Genomic DNA, 16144 nt, shown 5'->3' on the forward strand with positions numbered 1-16144 from the left:
CAATACCTTATGAAACAACTGCCCATCAAGCAACTGGAGACAATTAACATCTGTGTCTTGCCCCATCTGTATCCTCCTCCTCATGTTCTACTACAAGCTTTTTCATATAGGGACTTTGCTTTTCAGCATTCATTTAGCAGTGATGGAAACAAAGGTCTCTGACCACAGCTGAAACTCCATGGTGCTATTAATTGTTGTAGAAGAAGGAGGTAAATGTCAGCCTTCCCAAAGGCTTTAAAAATTGCTGTTGGTCTGCTGGCAGTTCCAAATAAGGTTTAACACCAAAACTGACCTTTTTTTTTTTATCATCAAATCAGAATCCTGCTGGGACATAAGAGGCTGTGTTATTGAAATGGCAGGCCCCATTGAGAAGCAGAGGCCTGCACTGACTGAGTAGAGAGACAGACAACATCAGATTGCCAAATAAAGGAGTCATTTTTTAAAATAAATTTTCAAGTTATATATATTTTTGGTCAAATAATTTTCACTACTTGCTGGTGCTTCCTTTCACATATTTATTATAAATAGCCTAGCACCACAGATTTCTTCTAAGATGTCAAAAGTTGCCTTTCAGCTTGAGAAAGAGAGATTACAGGAGCTAAACTAACGAGGAGCTAAGTTACCTTAATGAAAATAGGAGGATTACTTTTTTATTGTTCTTTATACTCATTCACAATTGTAGCTTTTATATATTGGAGTATGAACATGTTTCTCAAGGGGGTAGGTCAACACCATCTCTAATAAAAATTAAAAGTGGGTTTATAAAAATTACTGCATAAATCACTCAGCAGTGAAAGACAGGGAGAAAGAGAAGGGGAATGAAACTCCATGTCCAGCTTCTTTTAAGGCATTCTTTTAAACTAGGAGGTTATTTGCAAGATTCTAATAAGCTGGCCACCCAGGGTAACAAACTGTACTCATACCAGCAGGCACAGTGCCTATTCCCATGAAAATACCACTGCAGAAAAGGGGATTAGCCCAGTGACAAGCATTATATTGCAGCAAACACTGGCAGGGCTCACATATAAATGCTGACTCACAACTCCTATATAAGCATGCAAAAGCCCTTTATTTAAAATGCAGAGAACCTAAGACACAACTCCAAAAAGCCTCAAATTACCACAGCCAACACTTCTTCACACCATTTTCACTGGTACAACCTTCTCTTTCAAAGTCTCAGCAATGGTAAAAGTAAAAGCAGTAACAAGGTTTAACTACAACAAAGACTGACAAACTTAATTTCATGTAATTTCAGAAATGCAGATCAGATTGGACATGAGCTTATGATACTGAGGAGCTTCCTGCAGATGCATTTAAGCACTCAGTCCTCCCGACTGTTGACACCCACTGTCAGCAACAGGTAGTTCCCCTCACACAGACAGATCTTTAAGGTGTAAACTTTAGGAGAAGACAGTAAAGGAAGATTTCAACATTTTCAGTTTGGAAACCATATTCGGTGTGTGGTCTTATCATTTGGATATTATGAAAACATAAAAATGGGGATGAAGTGACACTTGGATTTACCAAAACAGTCACATCAGACTAGTTTAATCTCTTACTTTGACAGAGTAACTGACCTTTTATATAGGGGAAAATGGTATATATATTGCAGACTAAATTCACATATGGTATGGTATGAAGTTTAGTTACCGGCAGTTGGGATTAGCAAAGGGAGATGCATCGACTAAGAAACTGGCTAAAGGGAAGTTCAATAGCACAGTTCATTGTGCTTTGAGGGACTTATGACCAAGAGGGGTGTTATTAATGAGTTCCTCAAAGACACACAAGAGACAATATAGAAACATTTATTAAAGTCTGCAATATATATATATGGAGTGTGTGAATTTTTTTTCAGGGTCTAATAAAATTACTACATGAGAAAAAGACAAGGGGTAATACAATTGGGCAAAAGAACTGCACAAAACTGAATGCAGTGCTAGTATGTTTAACTTTTATTTGCACTTGTAAAAAGACAATATGCCTGTGGTAGGGAGGGTATCTATAAGCAGTCTACTATGAATATTCCAGTGGGGCTTTTCAAGACAGACCCGGTTCTGGCTACTCACATGCAATAAATCCTTCAGGATACTAATGTCTCCAAAAGACTCCCATGACACTATAAAGTATGTCTTGTTTCAGCTTTCATTTCCTAGTCAAAAAGGGACCTAATTGCAGTCTAGAAAAGTTACCAAATTCACTAGGTTTGGAAAATGATAATTCAGTTATTAAATAGCAACTTTGACTCAACAACAACTGTGCACAAATTGCCACAAAATACATTAAGCTGCATTTCACGGCCATAAACAATTTTCCTGGAAGACCAGTAGAAAGTACGAGTTGAGGCAATTGCATTTAATCGGCTTACAAAAAAAGATGAAATTTTTTTTAGCTATGAAGGAAGGGAACTATATTCTGTACTTCTGCAGATTGATCTGTGTTCTTTAGGATGAGGTAAACTTGAAGCTTCATTTACTTAAGTATTCATACACTGAAATTCAATTATTGAGGCATTTATTTCAAATCTATATAACTGCAGTTCTAAATTGAGATTCTTTAGCCTCAAAACTGCAGCTGTAAAAACAACAGGTTACGGTGTTTTGAGAAACTGTAAGTTTGTTATATAAATCAACACTATTCAGTTCTGTTTCAAAAAAAACAAAGACTGAAGTAACAATTCAACATCCCTGTTATCACATAAGGGCTCTAATTTTCCATACAACCAGAAAACACTATGCATGAGTGTCTCAGGGTCACAGGGAAGTATATAAACAGCTTTGGAAAACTATTCAAATCAAAACAACAGCTTTTTAAACATCAAGCAAATCTTTTTAGCCCATGCTATAGGAAAAAAATCCAAAAACTATATTCTTAATTGACTGCAAGTTTGGCAAGATGTTGTCATTGAAGAATGTCCCTTTATTCAAGTTAAAACATATTTATACTAAGTTCTATGCTTGCACTATATGCTGGTACTTTATGAAGACATTTAAGACAATAACACTGAGCCTCTCACTGGCCAAAAAAACTGTGCCTCACTCTCACCATTCTCCAACACTCACTGTCTCAACTGTCCCTGATAAACAAATTTTCTCTTCCCTGCCTTACACAAATAGTTGCTCAATCAAAGATGTTTTCCTTTTAGAGGCCTTACCTCCATGGGAAGACTCTCGAATGTCCCAAATAAGCACTCGGCCATCATCTGATGAACTGGCAAAGATGTTGTCATTGACTGGGCTCACTGAAAGGCCGTACACTGCATCTTCATGGGCAAACACATCCAAGGTCTCCGTGCTGGAAAAGAGACACAATATTATCATTCTTCCCTCTTTTGCTATTGTTTTAGAAAGTAGAGTATTTACAGCTTTATCTACCTAGCAACACTTAGTGACAAAGTTTATCCAACTTCATAAGGAGACTCTTGTGTGTACTTCAAGTAAAAATAAAAAAAAAATGCCCATGTACAGTGACCAAGACATCATGCTATGAAGAAAAATAATCCCTCAGACCAAAACCTGAACAATAAAAACTTCAGATACTACAAGATGCTATGGAACTCATGTTATACTAGATTAAGTCTGGGAGGAGGCAATGGGAGAGGGAAAGAAGCCTTGGGAATTTGTGGAGTAAATTTTTACTACTTAATGTAAAAAAGGAAGACAAGTCAGAAGTACATTCTTTAATACAGGCTTCTGAATTGTCTAAAAGTTCAGTTAAAGCTCACAAAAGACCAACTTTCCAGATTGCTTTTTCAGTAAGTGTTCTTGGTTTTTAAGGGTAGACCAGACATCTATTTTTCCATATAGAAAAACCACAAAAAAAGAACAAAATTAAAATAATTACCCCAAAAGTACCTAGACTTCAGCCATTCCACAGTTATAAAAAAAGGGAAAAGCCCATTCTCCATTCTTTTGCAATATTTGTAGATCATTTAAAAAGGAGGAAATAGTGGTATGGAGAAGCCAAAAGCTGAAATACTAAGTCAGAAGATTCTGGGATTGTTTTATTTCTTTAATAAAGCCACTTCACTTCTTTAGGGAATACACTTCTTATACAATATCTGTACCTCATGGAAGCTTCATCAAAGAGATCCCACATAAAATTTTAGTTTTGCTTACACAGCAATTGATGTTCTTAGTGACAGATCCACTAACTCTGTTTCATGGACCATTAATAAAAAGGCAAAAAAAGCAAACAGAAAAAGCCACTTAAAACTATGAAAAAAACAGTTGACAGACCAAGTTATTCAAGAAGACAGAGTAACTTCCCAGTGAAACCATCAGAATTCAGAGTGTTAGTCTACTAAAGTTTCTTTCAGAAGATCCCACAAATAGCCTTAGAGGAATGAATTCGATATGCATTACTAGACTTAGCAGACTTAAAACAAAAAAACCCTGATAACAAAAGCATATCAGAAAGACTAACACCTAAGCAGGACACAGCAGGAAAAAATGTGTTATATAGATAAGTGTCAAGGACAAAGATCTTGTAGAAGCTTAAAAAGTCAGAACACAATATCACCAGCATCTAAAATTCTGACATTTCCACATTTAATTAAAACAAGAAAAACAAAACACCAAATAAAAAACTCTCCCAGCAAACAAACACCCCCAACAAAAACCCCTAAAATGTTAAAACCAAAACAAAAAAAGGACCCAAATGGCAAACAACACAATATTCGTGAGAATCATCAGCACAGTAGGACAAAGTTACTTTTGCCCAGCTACCATGTAAGACTTACACAAGAAGCAGAATAAGGCATGATGGAAGGCAGGTGTACGCTGAACAATTTGATGCAAAAGGCTCTGGACCAACATACCAAGAAGTATGTCCAAATTACGTTATTCAGGCAACCCAAAAAAAGTAGGGTTTTATATTTCTCTGTTCTTACATATATGTCTTCCTGCTTTTTCTTTATTCTTGATTGTCTTGGGTTCATGTTAATTAAATGGCCATTGCCTAAATCTGTAGAAGTTATTAGTACAGAACAAAATATTGTCTTTTTTTACTTCAAAAGAAGTAAGCTCAAAAGACATGATGTCTAGAGGGGTCAAATCCAATATACTACCACTACTGTATTAATCTTGATGTAGCACAACAAAACCTAATTCCCAGCTGTTTTGCAGTTTTGGTAAAAAGTAAGTATCAAAACAAATCTGCTTCACATTAGTGTAGAGAATCAGGCAGCTGCAGTCAAAGCTTTAAGAGGTAGTCAGGCAGGTCAAGCACTAGACATCTTAAATAAAAGTCAGGTCAGGGTGTTAACAATAAAACATCTGTATGTGCCAACACTGGTATATGTGCCAGAATAATTTGGCTCTAGATCTACTCAAAACCTACTATGCTGTCTGCAGAAGAGCACATGTATTAAATAATCATTCTCTTTCCCAAGGTCAAAATGACACAGAACCCAAGTGCTGAAAAAAAATGAAGTGAAGAGGAATTCTTCATTCCAGAAATGAATTTAGATAAATAAAAAGTAAGTTTCAGAAGTAAAACACTGTGCTCTTCTCCTAGACAGTTAATTTAAGACAAAAAGTGCCTCCAGTGAGTTGACATTAAGGGAGTTCTTGAAGCAGTGGAAATACAAACTGTGTATTTACCTTTCAACATCATGGAGTATAACTTGCTCATCATTGCCTGAAAAGAGAAATATAAGTACTTAACATCATGTTTCAGTAGTTAAAAAGCATTATAGGGAAAAAAAATCTCAAAAAACCCAAACCACCTTTTTTTTTTTAAGATGTTCAGTTTCAAAACCAAAACTGAAGCAGAAAGAAGACCAGTTCAGTTGCCCTCGGCTCAGTTATATGAAAGGCTCCATTTGACATTTCCAGTCATGACCAAATGCACCAACCTGTTCCATCTGCAGCTGCTCAACAAATAATTCTGTTTAACTATGCTACCAATCATTCTTTGTTCAGTTTGAACTTTAGCTTTGGGACATTTGCAGTAAAGAGAAGAAAATTACATGAAGCCGTAGAACAGTTTTAACTCTCACAAAAATCCATCTTTCTTCCCGCTCAAAGGATGCTCCATAAAAAGATCATGGAAGGTGAAAAGAGATGTCATAAGTGAAACGCGCTGGGCTCCCAGAACAAACGCTGCCAGTGAACACTGCCAGCGTTCAGGAGTTTGCAGCCGTTGAGAAGGCACGAATGTGACAGCCAATGTAATTTCTTCTTTATTAACAAAAAGCAAATCAAGTAACCAGAGAATCACGTGACTTTTCTTTGATCACACCCATTGAATACAATGGAAACCAACCACATGTGTGCAGGCTAAGAAGGTCATAGCCACAAAGTAATTTCAATAGCCCAAGCAGTGTTTTTCAAGCTATAGCAACAGAATTTTTTTTTACTTCTCTGTGCTGAATATTAATTTACCTAAATTTGGCACCTCCTCTTTAGCAATAATTAAGGACACACACCTTTTTATATTTAATTCAGAGAAAAGAACCCAGAAAGCCCACAAAGTCATATTTTTATCTGCTGGATGTCTTTGTAGTTGTGATATAGAGTTGTGAAACTTTCCTAAAGTGCACCAAAGCCATAAGTTCAGAAGGAGCAAGATTTCATGTTATGATTCTTAAGTGTTCATTTGACTCAGTTTTTATTTATCCTATACACATTTCAATTATATTCTCTCAACAGAATAAATACGAGAAAGTTTGACTAATGATATGTGAGATTTTTCTACAACCACTTGCCTATTGCTCACGTTCCTCAGTTAAATCATGCCAGCCTTTGATTACTGCAGTAGCTCATCTACTCTACAGTACAATAAATAAGTCACTTACATGTAAGTGTCCTGTGATCATTAATTGCATTGGGAACTGACCATTACATATTACACATAAGGTTTATACCTAGCAGACTACTCTAGTGCTTATGTGAAACATGTAGTCCAGCTTCTCCACTGATAAACCTTCCTCCAGCAGACACTCTGCTCTTCACTCTCCAATGAACATGAGAATCATTCTAGACAGCTAACTTCAGGCCTCTAGTCATCATGGGATCAATATTCCCTTCCATCATAAGCTCCAAAATGGGGAATAAAGAATGAAAGGAGGGGGGGTGTGAAATAACCACTGTTTCCTCTGGTTTGTGTGTGGGAGGAGAAAGTGGTAACAAAAATCTAACCACAACCTGCTTGGTTGCTTCTGGTAAGAATTCATCCCTGCAGGAAACATCACTGCTGTTCAGTCCAGTGGGGTTCCTACTTACAGTGTTTAACACCGGAGAATTCATTGAGACTAATGGGGCTGTAATTGTACACACAACCGTCCCATTTATAATCCCTCTTGTTTTGGTAACTGCAGTTACAACCATCAGAAACACAAGAAGAATTTGCCATTCCCTGCAGTTATACCAATAAGCATGAAATAGTGCAGAACACACACAGAGAAGCACAGTTAAGGTGGCCTAAACTCTCTATCTGTCATATCAGGCCTTAGAGAAACAAATGCAGTTCCCTGTAGGTTTATTTAATCTTTTCATACATCTAATATTAAGTGCAAACAAAAAAAAGCCCATGTAGTTTACTAGAAGGGGATCTTTCATTTCAAATACTGCTCTACTCTCAGTGTGCTTCAACAGAGAGGGGCAAATTATCCAGGGATGGGAATTTCTTTGGTATCTTGAGTCAGTTTTTCTCCAGAGATTATATGAAAAACACTGTCCACTTGGTTCCTGCTTTCCATTTTTGTAATGGCTACATGCTCCTTCAAAGCAAAAAGCTCTGAAATTCCTTGGATGCAATCCAATTTGTACTGAAGTGGAAAATCCCTTCTCTGTTTTCAAGAGCTGCTTTAGGGAAAGGTCATCAGATCCTAAGTTATTAGTCTCTGGCAATCATTTATTTACAGAATTAATCGACTTCTGTGTGCCTTGTGCTAGTTTCCATACTCTAATTCTCAGTTTTGGGGTTAAGGATTCAAACTTTCATAATTTAAATACAAGTCCAAATTCAGGTGTGGGTATCTGTGTATCTGTGTGATGACCAGTAGATCTTAAGTTCCACAATTCTTTTAGACCTTTTAAGAATCTCCCAGAACATTGAGTGAATAAATATAGCCAGCCCCATTTTACTGACAGAGATAAAACAGGTGGTACATTTAGGCCATGCAGCAAAATGACTCTTTACAAGAGATCCAAGAGTCAGACTCAGCCCTTGCAGCTGAGCTCAGTGAATCTTGATGGAGCAGCTGAAAGAGTTCCTGACTCCTCCAATGGAAATAATTTCTGGCAGAAGCACCATGTTTTTATGCAAACTGGAGGAGGAAAAAGAGATGAGAACGGCCAGTTTGTCTGTGCATCAGCTGTCACAGCTCATCTAACCTGGCATCTTAGCAAAAAATCCACCATAATCAGTGATGTAAATCTTTAACTGCAGGTGTTAACTTCAATGGCAAGACACAGTTTTTCTCACTAGATAAGTGTCTTTTGCTTTTCCTGTGAAAACAGCAACCTCTGATAACAGGGTTCAATGGACAGAGGTCTGAGTCAGATAGGAGAAAATACCATTCCAGCTGGTCCAGCAAGATTTGGCACAGTTCACTCCTTGAATATTCATGCAAGGTTCCATTTGTCTGAATTTAAACTGAAGTAAAACAGACTCTGGCCCAAAATTTCACTGGAATCACTCATGCAGACATACTCATTTGAAGACAGCATGGACTGCTGTCTTTCTTATAGAAAACCAGCATTTCCCAGAATCAGAACACAGGTATCACTCTCTGACATTTTGTGGGTTTATTCCACCTGAGAAGTATACCTTAATAAATTATTTCATCCTTAAATTTTGACATGATCTTAAGATTTGTCTTTTTTTCTAAGGGATGTTTTAATTTTAACACAACTTTGAGGGATGGGAAGCTTCCACCATTCACACTCAGAATCGATTTCTAGCCTTGACTTCCAGTTCACAAATCTTGGTTGAAAAAGGTAACAAAGGGCTTTGACCAAGTAGTTGCATAATATCCTGAAATAAGGCTAGCTGTATGTTCATGGAGATATTGGTGAAAAATACAAATACTCTCCCTTCTGTTACCATGTCAGATAGAGGAAATGAAGTACAGCAGAAAATGACACTTGACTGCATTGACAGTCTTTTACCTTTTTCTTCTCAATTCAACTTTTCTCCTTATCTCAATACTTTAAAAATCATGTGGTGAAGTGAACCTAAATTGTAGAGCTTATTACCCAGAATAAGTATATGCCCACTTCCCTTATATTAGTTTTAAGACTGAATTAAACTTTCTGTTAAAAAGCAAATTTGTATTAAAAAGAGATTAATAATATCAAGGCCTATCAGTGTGTGCCAAGAGTTGTAAATGGCAGACACTTATCTAGTGAGAAATGACCAGTGTCTGAGAAAAAGTGATTTACCAATAGATGGCAATAGTCCTTCATGAGCCATCTAAGGGTGCGTTAATACCTTATATTAGCAGCAAATATTTTCAAGCATCAGGCTTCAGTGCCATAGAGAATGTGGGGTATGGTCACAGTACAGCCAAGAGGGAGTAACAAAGGCAATGTTCCACAGTCTGCAGCACAAGTAGGGGCAGACTGGACCCAGGATTCTCATGATAGTTCAAGACAACAATGTGCTTGCACCAGGGTTTGAGAAAGGAAGTAAGACAAAATTGAAAATGTGCTAGCTAAAGAATTCCCTGTTTCCAAAGAAACTTCAGTTGCTGATTAAGAATACCTTCAAGACACCACATGGGGCAGGTTCTCACTCATGGTTTCTACTCCAGCACATTCACAATGCATACTCCTGTGAAATCACAGTGCTCTTCCTTCCTTACCTCCAGAGAATACTTTTGTATTGCCACTGTTGAAAGCCAGGCAGAAGATATTAGAGTGATGCTCCCCTTTCAGCTGAACTGGTTTGACTCTGGAATGGATGGCTTCTTCCATATGCCAAAGTAAGACCCGGCGGTCATCGCCTCCTAGAAGAAAGGAAGGAAATGTGCATTACTGCCTGAGCCATGTGCAAATTGGTGAGAGACAAATTACTTAACTCTGCAGCTATTCATAAAAGGCTTCTCTAAAACCCTAAATAGCATTAAAAATTTATACCTTTTTGGATATACAGACACATATTTACACTATGATGTCATGCAGTCAGGTATTCAATTAAAATTAATGAAAACAGAGTAATCAGCAGGAAAAGTTTGAATTAAACAGCTGCCATTCTGCCAACACATAGTGACAACCTATAGAAACCTGGAAACTCAGAAATTTACTGCTGTGTAAAACTCTGTGGCAAGCTGTAGATGAATTACATGCCAAATTAACATATGCATGTTGGCAAAATGCTTCTACACCAACTCCTTATTGCCAGCATTGCTTATGTTATTCATAAAATAGGAACTTTTCCCCTCTTATACTGACAACTATATGTCTTCTAGCAGTCCTTGCAAGGCCTTCATAACCTAGGTTGGCTCAGGACTGACATGTGGCCATGAAAGAGTCTACTGAAGCATTCAGAAGTCTTCAGCATGCAGTTATGTCATGCTTCTAGATCTGTAAAAGTTAAGGCAGACATTTCTGAGGTAAGTCCTGACAAAGAGAGTAACTGTAGAAAAGAAGTTCAACTCTCTCTTGCTTTACATCTCGCTTTACATACCTCTAATTGATTACTAAGGTGCAGTTGCCAGTACAGAGCTCTATACACAGATATTTAAGTGCCTGCTTCTCTGTCCGGTATACAGTCAGATATAAATATTAGACTGTTCATGCTTCAAGTGCATTACACTATTATTTATTAGGAAGGCAAAAAAATGAAGATACTATTGCATTGGACAGCATCCTCAACCGCAATTTTGAATGCCTGTAAAATCTGAATAAAGCTTCTTCAAGTCAGACTTAAACTGGTTTTGGTATCTGTCTTTAATAACAAATGAAAGAGAATGGCATCACAAGTCAAAAGTGCCACTAGAAACATGCTGATTTCAGTTAAAACATTTTACTGCTTCTTTGCACAACCAAAAGCACAAACTCAGAGCCTTCTGAACTGGTATCCAGAGGGAAAAAGGCATATATAGAGACAAAAAGAAACAAAAATCAATTGGCCTGCTGTTTACTTCCAGAAAAGGTAAATGCATAAACAGAATTCATTAGTACTATTGCTAATCAGATTTCTTAAATTTTTTCACATCAGCTGATGATATTAAGAAGTTTTCCCATGGAACCGAGTTATGTCAAACATCCTGTAAGTTAACAGTCTCTCAGCTCTTGAGTCTCCTAACAGATTTATTACACTTTGATAGACAATACAGCTGCATATTATGCTTACCCATGCTCCATGAAATTAATTGTGTATTCTCCTTCCTGATCTTGTACTTCACAGAGCAAACAAGAGTACATGATAAAAAGATTTGTGATGCATTTGGTAACTACAGGGAACAGGTCAAATCTGACGGATCCAGAAACTCCCAGTAATTTATGGTCAAGTAAACTGATGGAAGCTTATATTTCTTTCTGTCTAGAAATAGGGGAGACAGTTGTATTTGCACTCTAGTGATTGCAGACAAACTAGTAATAAAGAGACACAGAAATACCTGACTATTGAAATACATGAACACATTAGTGAAGTTAAACTCAAGAAGTAATTGTCACACTTACAAGTGGCTACTTCCCAAAGCTGCCAACAGCCATATCTTAATGTTACCTCTACGTGGAAAACAATTCAAGCAACATTTAAGGCTGGTGAACACCAACATTGCTTCTATCAGACTTCATTTATTGCCTTCTGTGAAAGACATTTCAGGGCAAAACATATTCCTGTTAATTGTTACCATAGCAAACCAATTTGCAATACCACTGCACTAAGTCCACACATCCTCCTACCTGACAGCACAGCCATCTAGATGTCTCACTTTAACAGCAAGCTCATAATCATTTCCACCAGCCACTGTCCAGATACAACAAAAATAAAGAAGATATCCATAGAAAACAAACATTACTGTGCTTTCAGGCACACACACAGTATGGTAGGATAAATTGCAACCTGTGCAGAAAAGTCTTTGACAGTGTTAAAAGTTGCCACAACCTTCTCCTTTGCAAGTTCCTACAACTTAGTGCCTGTTTCCTCTGCCTCCACTTTGGAAACAATTCTGCCTGTTCAATGCAAATGCCTCTCTTCCCAGTCACCCAGATCTCCATGAGACTTTGGTACAAAGGTGCCCACTATCGAGTATCCAACACTAAAATAGTCCAAGAACTTTGCCTTTGTGGTGGCACATTCCACAGTTTAGGAGTTTTTATATACTCCCCACACTCACACAATTCTTGTCCCTTCTCCATCCATGGAGAGTCTTTTACATACTTCTCTTGGAGAACATCTACACCTGTTTCACCCCTCAGGTTTATTCCTGTCTTACCCCACTGAGACACAAAAGTTAAATAAAATTAGAATGTTAACTGGGTTGGAAGTCTCTTATCTTCTAACTCCAATTCAGCTGTTCTAGAAATCCTTCTGACTTATGGCCAGTTCCACATGAAAGAAAAAGTTACCCAGTGTGTTGGGCCTCAGAGGATTTATGGCAAAAAAGACATTTCACTGATCTCTACATCCTCATACAAGAGAACAAGAAGTGTGAAGTCATGGACAATTATATCCAAGAAAAGGCAAGTCTTAAGTGACTGAAACCAGGAAAGGTGAAAACCAGCAAATGCAATCTCCAGTACCCAAACCTGATTCTTATGGTAAGAGAGAAGAAAGGAGGGAGGTGCATGTGTGTGGGCAGGTATGCAGGGAGACAGCAAAGAAAATGGGAATATATAGAGCTTTAATGCTCTGTGGAATGAAACCATGATTCATTAGACACAAAGTGCAGGTACATAATGCAACATAAGTTACAAGTCTGGGAATGATAGCAAACCACAGCAGGTCTACAGCATTTGTTCTGTACAACAGAGCAGCAAATGCGTATCAATTAAAATGTTTTCAATTTATGGTGAATTTATTGTGCATACACATAAATTCTACAACAACAGAAGCAGAAGCCACTCAACACTTCAAAAACAATGGGAGCCACAGAACAAACTTGTGATAACTCTACAATACTCCCCAAAGAGAGTAAGCGTGCATGGTAAGGGTACATTGTTAACATGATACAGAGCATATGCCCAACAGCAACAGGTTAACTACCTGTTGGGGAAACCCAAGTACGTGGCTTCATACGAAAGCACCTTAGTCCACAAGGCTCCAAATGTAGATTTTCTAGAAACTGAAGACCTGAAAAGTCTTGAACTTGTAATTTTCCAGTTAATGGTGTCAGAAATACTAAGTTTGACATCTACAAAGTGGAAATACCTTCAATTTTATCTTAATCTGCAGATTACCAGTTACTTTTCAGAAAGGAACCACATTTAAAAAGATTTAATTAGTCACGTGCCTCAGTGCTCCTTGTGGATCAAACCTGCTTCTACATTCAAAACTAAAGAGCAACAGGAACAGAAGTCTATTCTTTTTAGCCCTCAAGTAGTCCAAAGAGGGCCAGAACATACCCTTGCCAAAGTAAATCTAGTCCAAACAGCATCTGCATAGCTCATGAAACACACCTGAGCTCTTGAGTACTAACAGAACTACTTGTAATCATACCAGTCAGGACCTAAAAACTGCAGTTTTAGAGAGCATTAACCTTGATGATTGTGGACAAAGCTCAAGACCACTACTCCTCTTTGTCTCCCATATACCAGGTGCAGTCACTGAAGAACAAACATGACAAGTGGGCAATACCTCTAAATCATATCAAAAAGATAAGTCTGTGATTGTTTATATCTACTACAGAGGGTGCACGAATCACAGAAAGTGGGACTGGACAGTATTTCAAGAAATTGATCATTTAGTTGGCCCTGGCCAAAGGCAAAAGGCCAGAATGTGTCAGAATTATTCCCAGATGTGTCTCCAGTTTGCTCTTAAACAAACACTGCTGAGGTAGATTTCACACCTTCCTTAGGCAGCCTATTTCAGTTCCTCATAATCTTTGCCATTAGGCAGATTACCCTAATATCTACCCTGAGGGTGCATTTTGATCTTACTTATAATCCCTCTCCTCCTTGCCATGCACTTCTGCTATTTCCCTTCCACTGAATTCAGTGACCATTCAGACAGGGGTGAGTAGGTTAAAGAACCTGACCTGACAGAAAATCAACTGCCAGACAAACAACTTCTCCCTCCCTATTCCATTCCCCTGATCAGATGCTTTCATCATATCAGTTTCTGACTTTAAATTATAAAAGTGCCACATTACAAACAATGAAGAGGAGAAATAAGTGAATGAATTACAGGATGAAGGTAAAGTGCAAGCTCAAACAGCATCCTAAAATCTTTCTTCCTATAATTTAGGACCATTTCGTTGCCCTATTCCCACGAGAAAATGAAGAGTTTACAACTTTATGTAATATTAATTAAAAATACCTTTACACAGCTTAAGACTTGCATCTCTACTCAGCTGTTCTCTCTGTAGACTAAATGGACCCCTTTCTTTCAGTCTTTCATTCTTCATACCCTCTTCTGAACTTTCTCTAGTTTAGGCATGTTTTTCCCAAAGCTCAGCACAGCACTCCACTGAGGCCCCAACAGCACCAAACAGAGTAGGGTTACTTCACAAGCTTTATCAGGTCTGACAACATTTATGTTGTTATCTATCGCATTTGAATCCTCTTCCCCATGGCTATGGTCTAGTCGTATATCCGTGGAGTTGACCGTTTTTATCCATATGCTGTAGTTTGCACTTGTCCCTATCAAAACACATGACATTTTTTTCCGTGTAATGTATCCTAATAAACTCAAAATTCAACTCCTACCCTCTGAAATCATTGCTGCCTTATCCTGATATCTTTCCTGAGAAACTTTGTAATTTCTCAGACATTAATTCGAACATGTAGTAACTGGGCCTAAGATCTCTCCTCACACAGAATTCTGCTGGATACAAAGAGACTAAGATCAAGGGCGTTTCTCTTTAAAACATACTTGATACACAATCCCCTTATTCAGAAGTCATATTCCACTACCTTTGCTCAAGCCACCTCATTCCCCTAGTTTAGGCTCAAGCTCCTTCAGATTTACATAGCAACCAAATGACATCAATTTCCAGTACTTTCTTGGATCCTCACCAATTCACAATCATAGAAGAGCTATTAATTTCTGCATTATCTGGTAGAAGGAAAAAAAAATACCAGAAAAAAAGAACACTGGCATGGATTAAGCAAGTCTCAGATTACAGTACTTTCCAGAAGTTATCTTTAAAGTGCAGTTTAAAGTAGGCAAAAAAGTGGGAGGTTCTGATAAAGGTACTCATGTTTGTAAGAGATAGCAAGCATGAAAAATGACAGTCAGATAAACAAACAGGAAAACATATCCACCAAACTTGAGGATGGGAGAAAGTCTGCTACACAGACCAAGTAAAGTTGCTTTTCGAGAAGTTAAATTGCAGAAGGAGATGCTTGGCAAATGTGAGGGAACAAGTCAGTTGTGCACCATTGCATGGTGATTTTAATTTCCATGCATGGACAGTCATATGTTTCTCAAACTGTTAAAAGAAAAAACCACCATTAGTAAATAAAGTGTTGCAAAGACACATTTTACCTAATTAAATTTTTCAGCTCTATCCAGCAGCAAGTTTTAACCGGTTTCAACCTACTTACACATTTCCAATAAACTAAGCTTTCCTCTTCTCTCATGGCATTGTCCAGACAGGCCTTTTCTACTCATCACACTGCATCTTCTCCTGAGTGTCCACCTCCTCATTACATTTATTTCCTTTTTTTTTTAAATTCTTGTCCTTATGCCTGTCCTTTCTAGCACTTCTGTGCCAAAATATTCATCTCTCTCTCACCCTCTATAAAGCAACACTGTTGAGTTTCACACAGGTACAGCAAAAGCACAACAGACTGGCCCCCAGCTCAATTGTGGACCTCAACTTTTTTACTTGAAAATATGGTTAGGAACAAAATTAATGACTATTAAATGTGCACTTTCCAATACAAAATTTGAAGAATATAAGATACCTTAAACATTCTTCCAAAAGACCTGGCAAGTCTTGTCTACACTGAAGTTCTCTCCAAAATTCTGACAGGAAAATTACCTGGTACTGTAATACAAACTCTGTTTAAGCAGTTTGAATTGTTTA

The 16144-nt window shown here is 37.7% G+C and overlaps 1 protein-coding gene across 5 annotated transcripts in view; it reads right to left on the reverse strand.

Moving 5' to 3' along the window:
* Positions 1-16144, reverse strand: part of DCAF5 (DDB1 and CUL4 associated factor 5) — a 62480-nt gene that overhangs the window by 42711 nt on the left and 3625 nt on the right. For 4 of the 5 annotated variants that reach the window (XM_071558165.1, XM_071558167.1, XM_071558169.1 and 1 more), the window contains exons 2-4: positions 9809-9952; positions 5601-5637; positions 3152-3291 (exon numbers count right to left, since the gene is read on the reverse strand). In XM_071558165.1, coding sequence (XP_071414266.1) covers positions 3152-3291; positions 5601-5637; positions 9809-9952 — 321 coding nt within the window. Of the gene's footprint in view, positions 1-3151; positions 3292-5600; positions 5638-9808; positions 9953-11301; positions 12165-16144 lie in introns of those variants that run through there. The other variant, XM_071558168.1, reaches the window with a different exon arrangement.

This window comes from Pithys albifrons, chromosome 6, assembly GCF_047495875.1.
Source record: "Pithys albifrons albifrons isolate INPA30051 chromosome 6, PitAlb_v1, whole genome shotgun sequence".
NCBI classification, from domain to species: domain Eukaryota; kingdom Metazoa; phylum Chordata; class Aves; order Passeriformes; family Thamnophilidae; genus Pithys; species Pithys albifrons.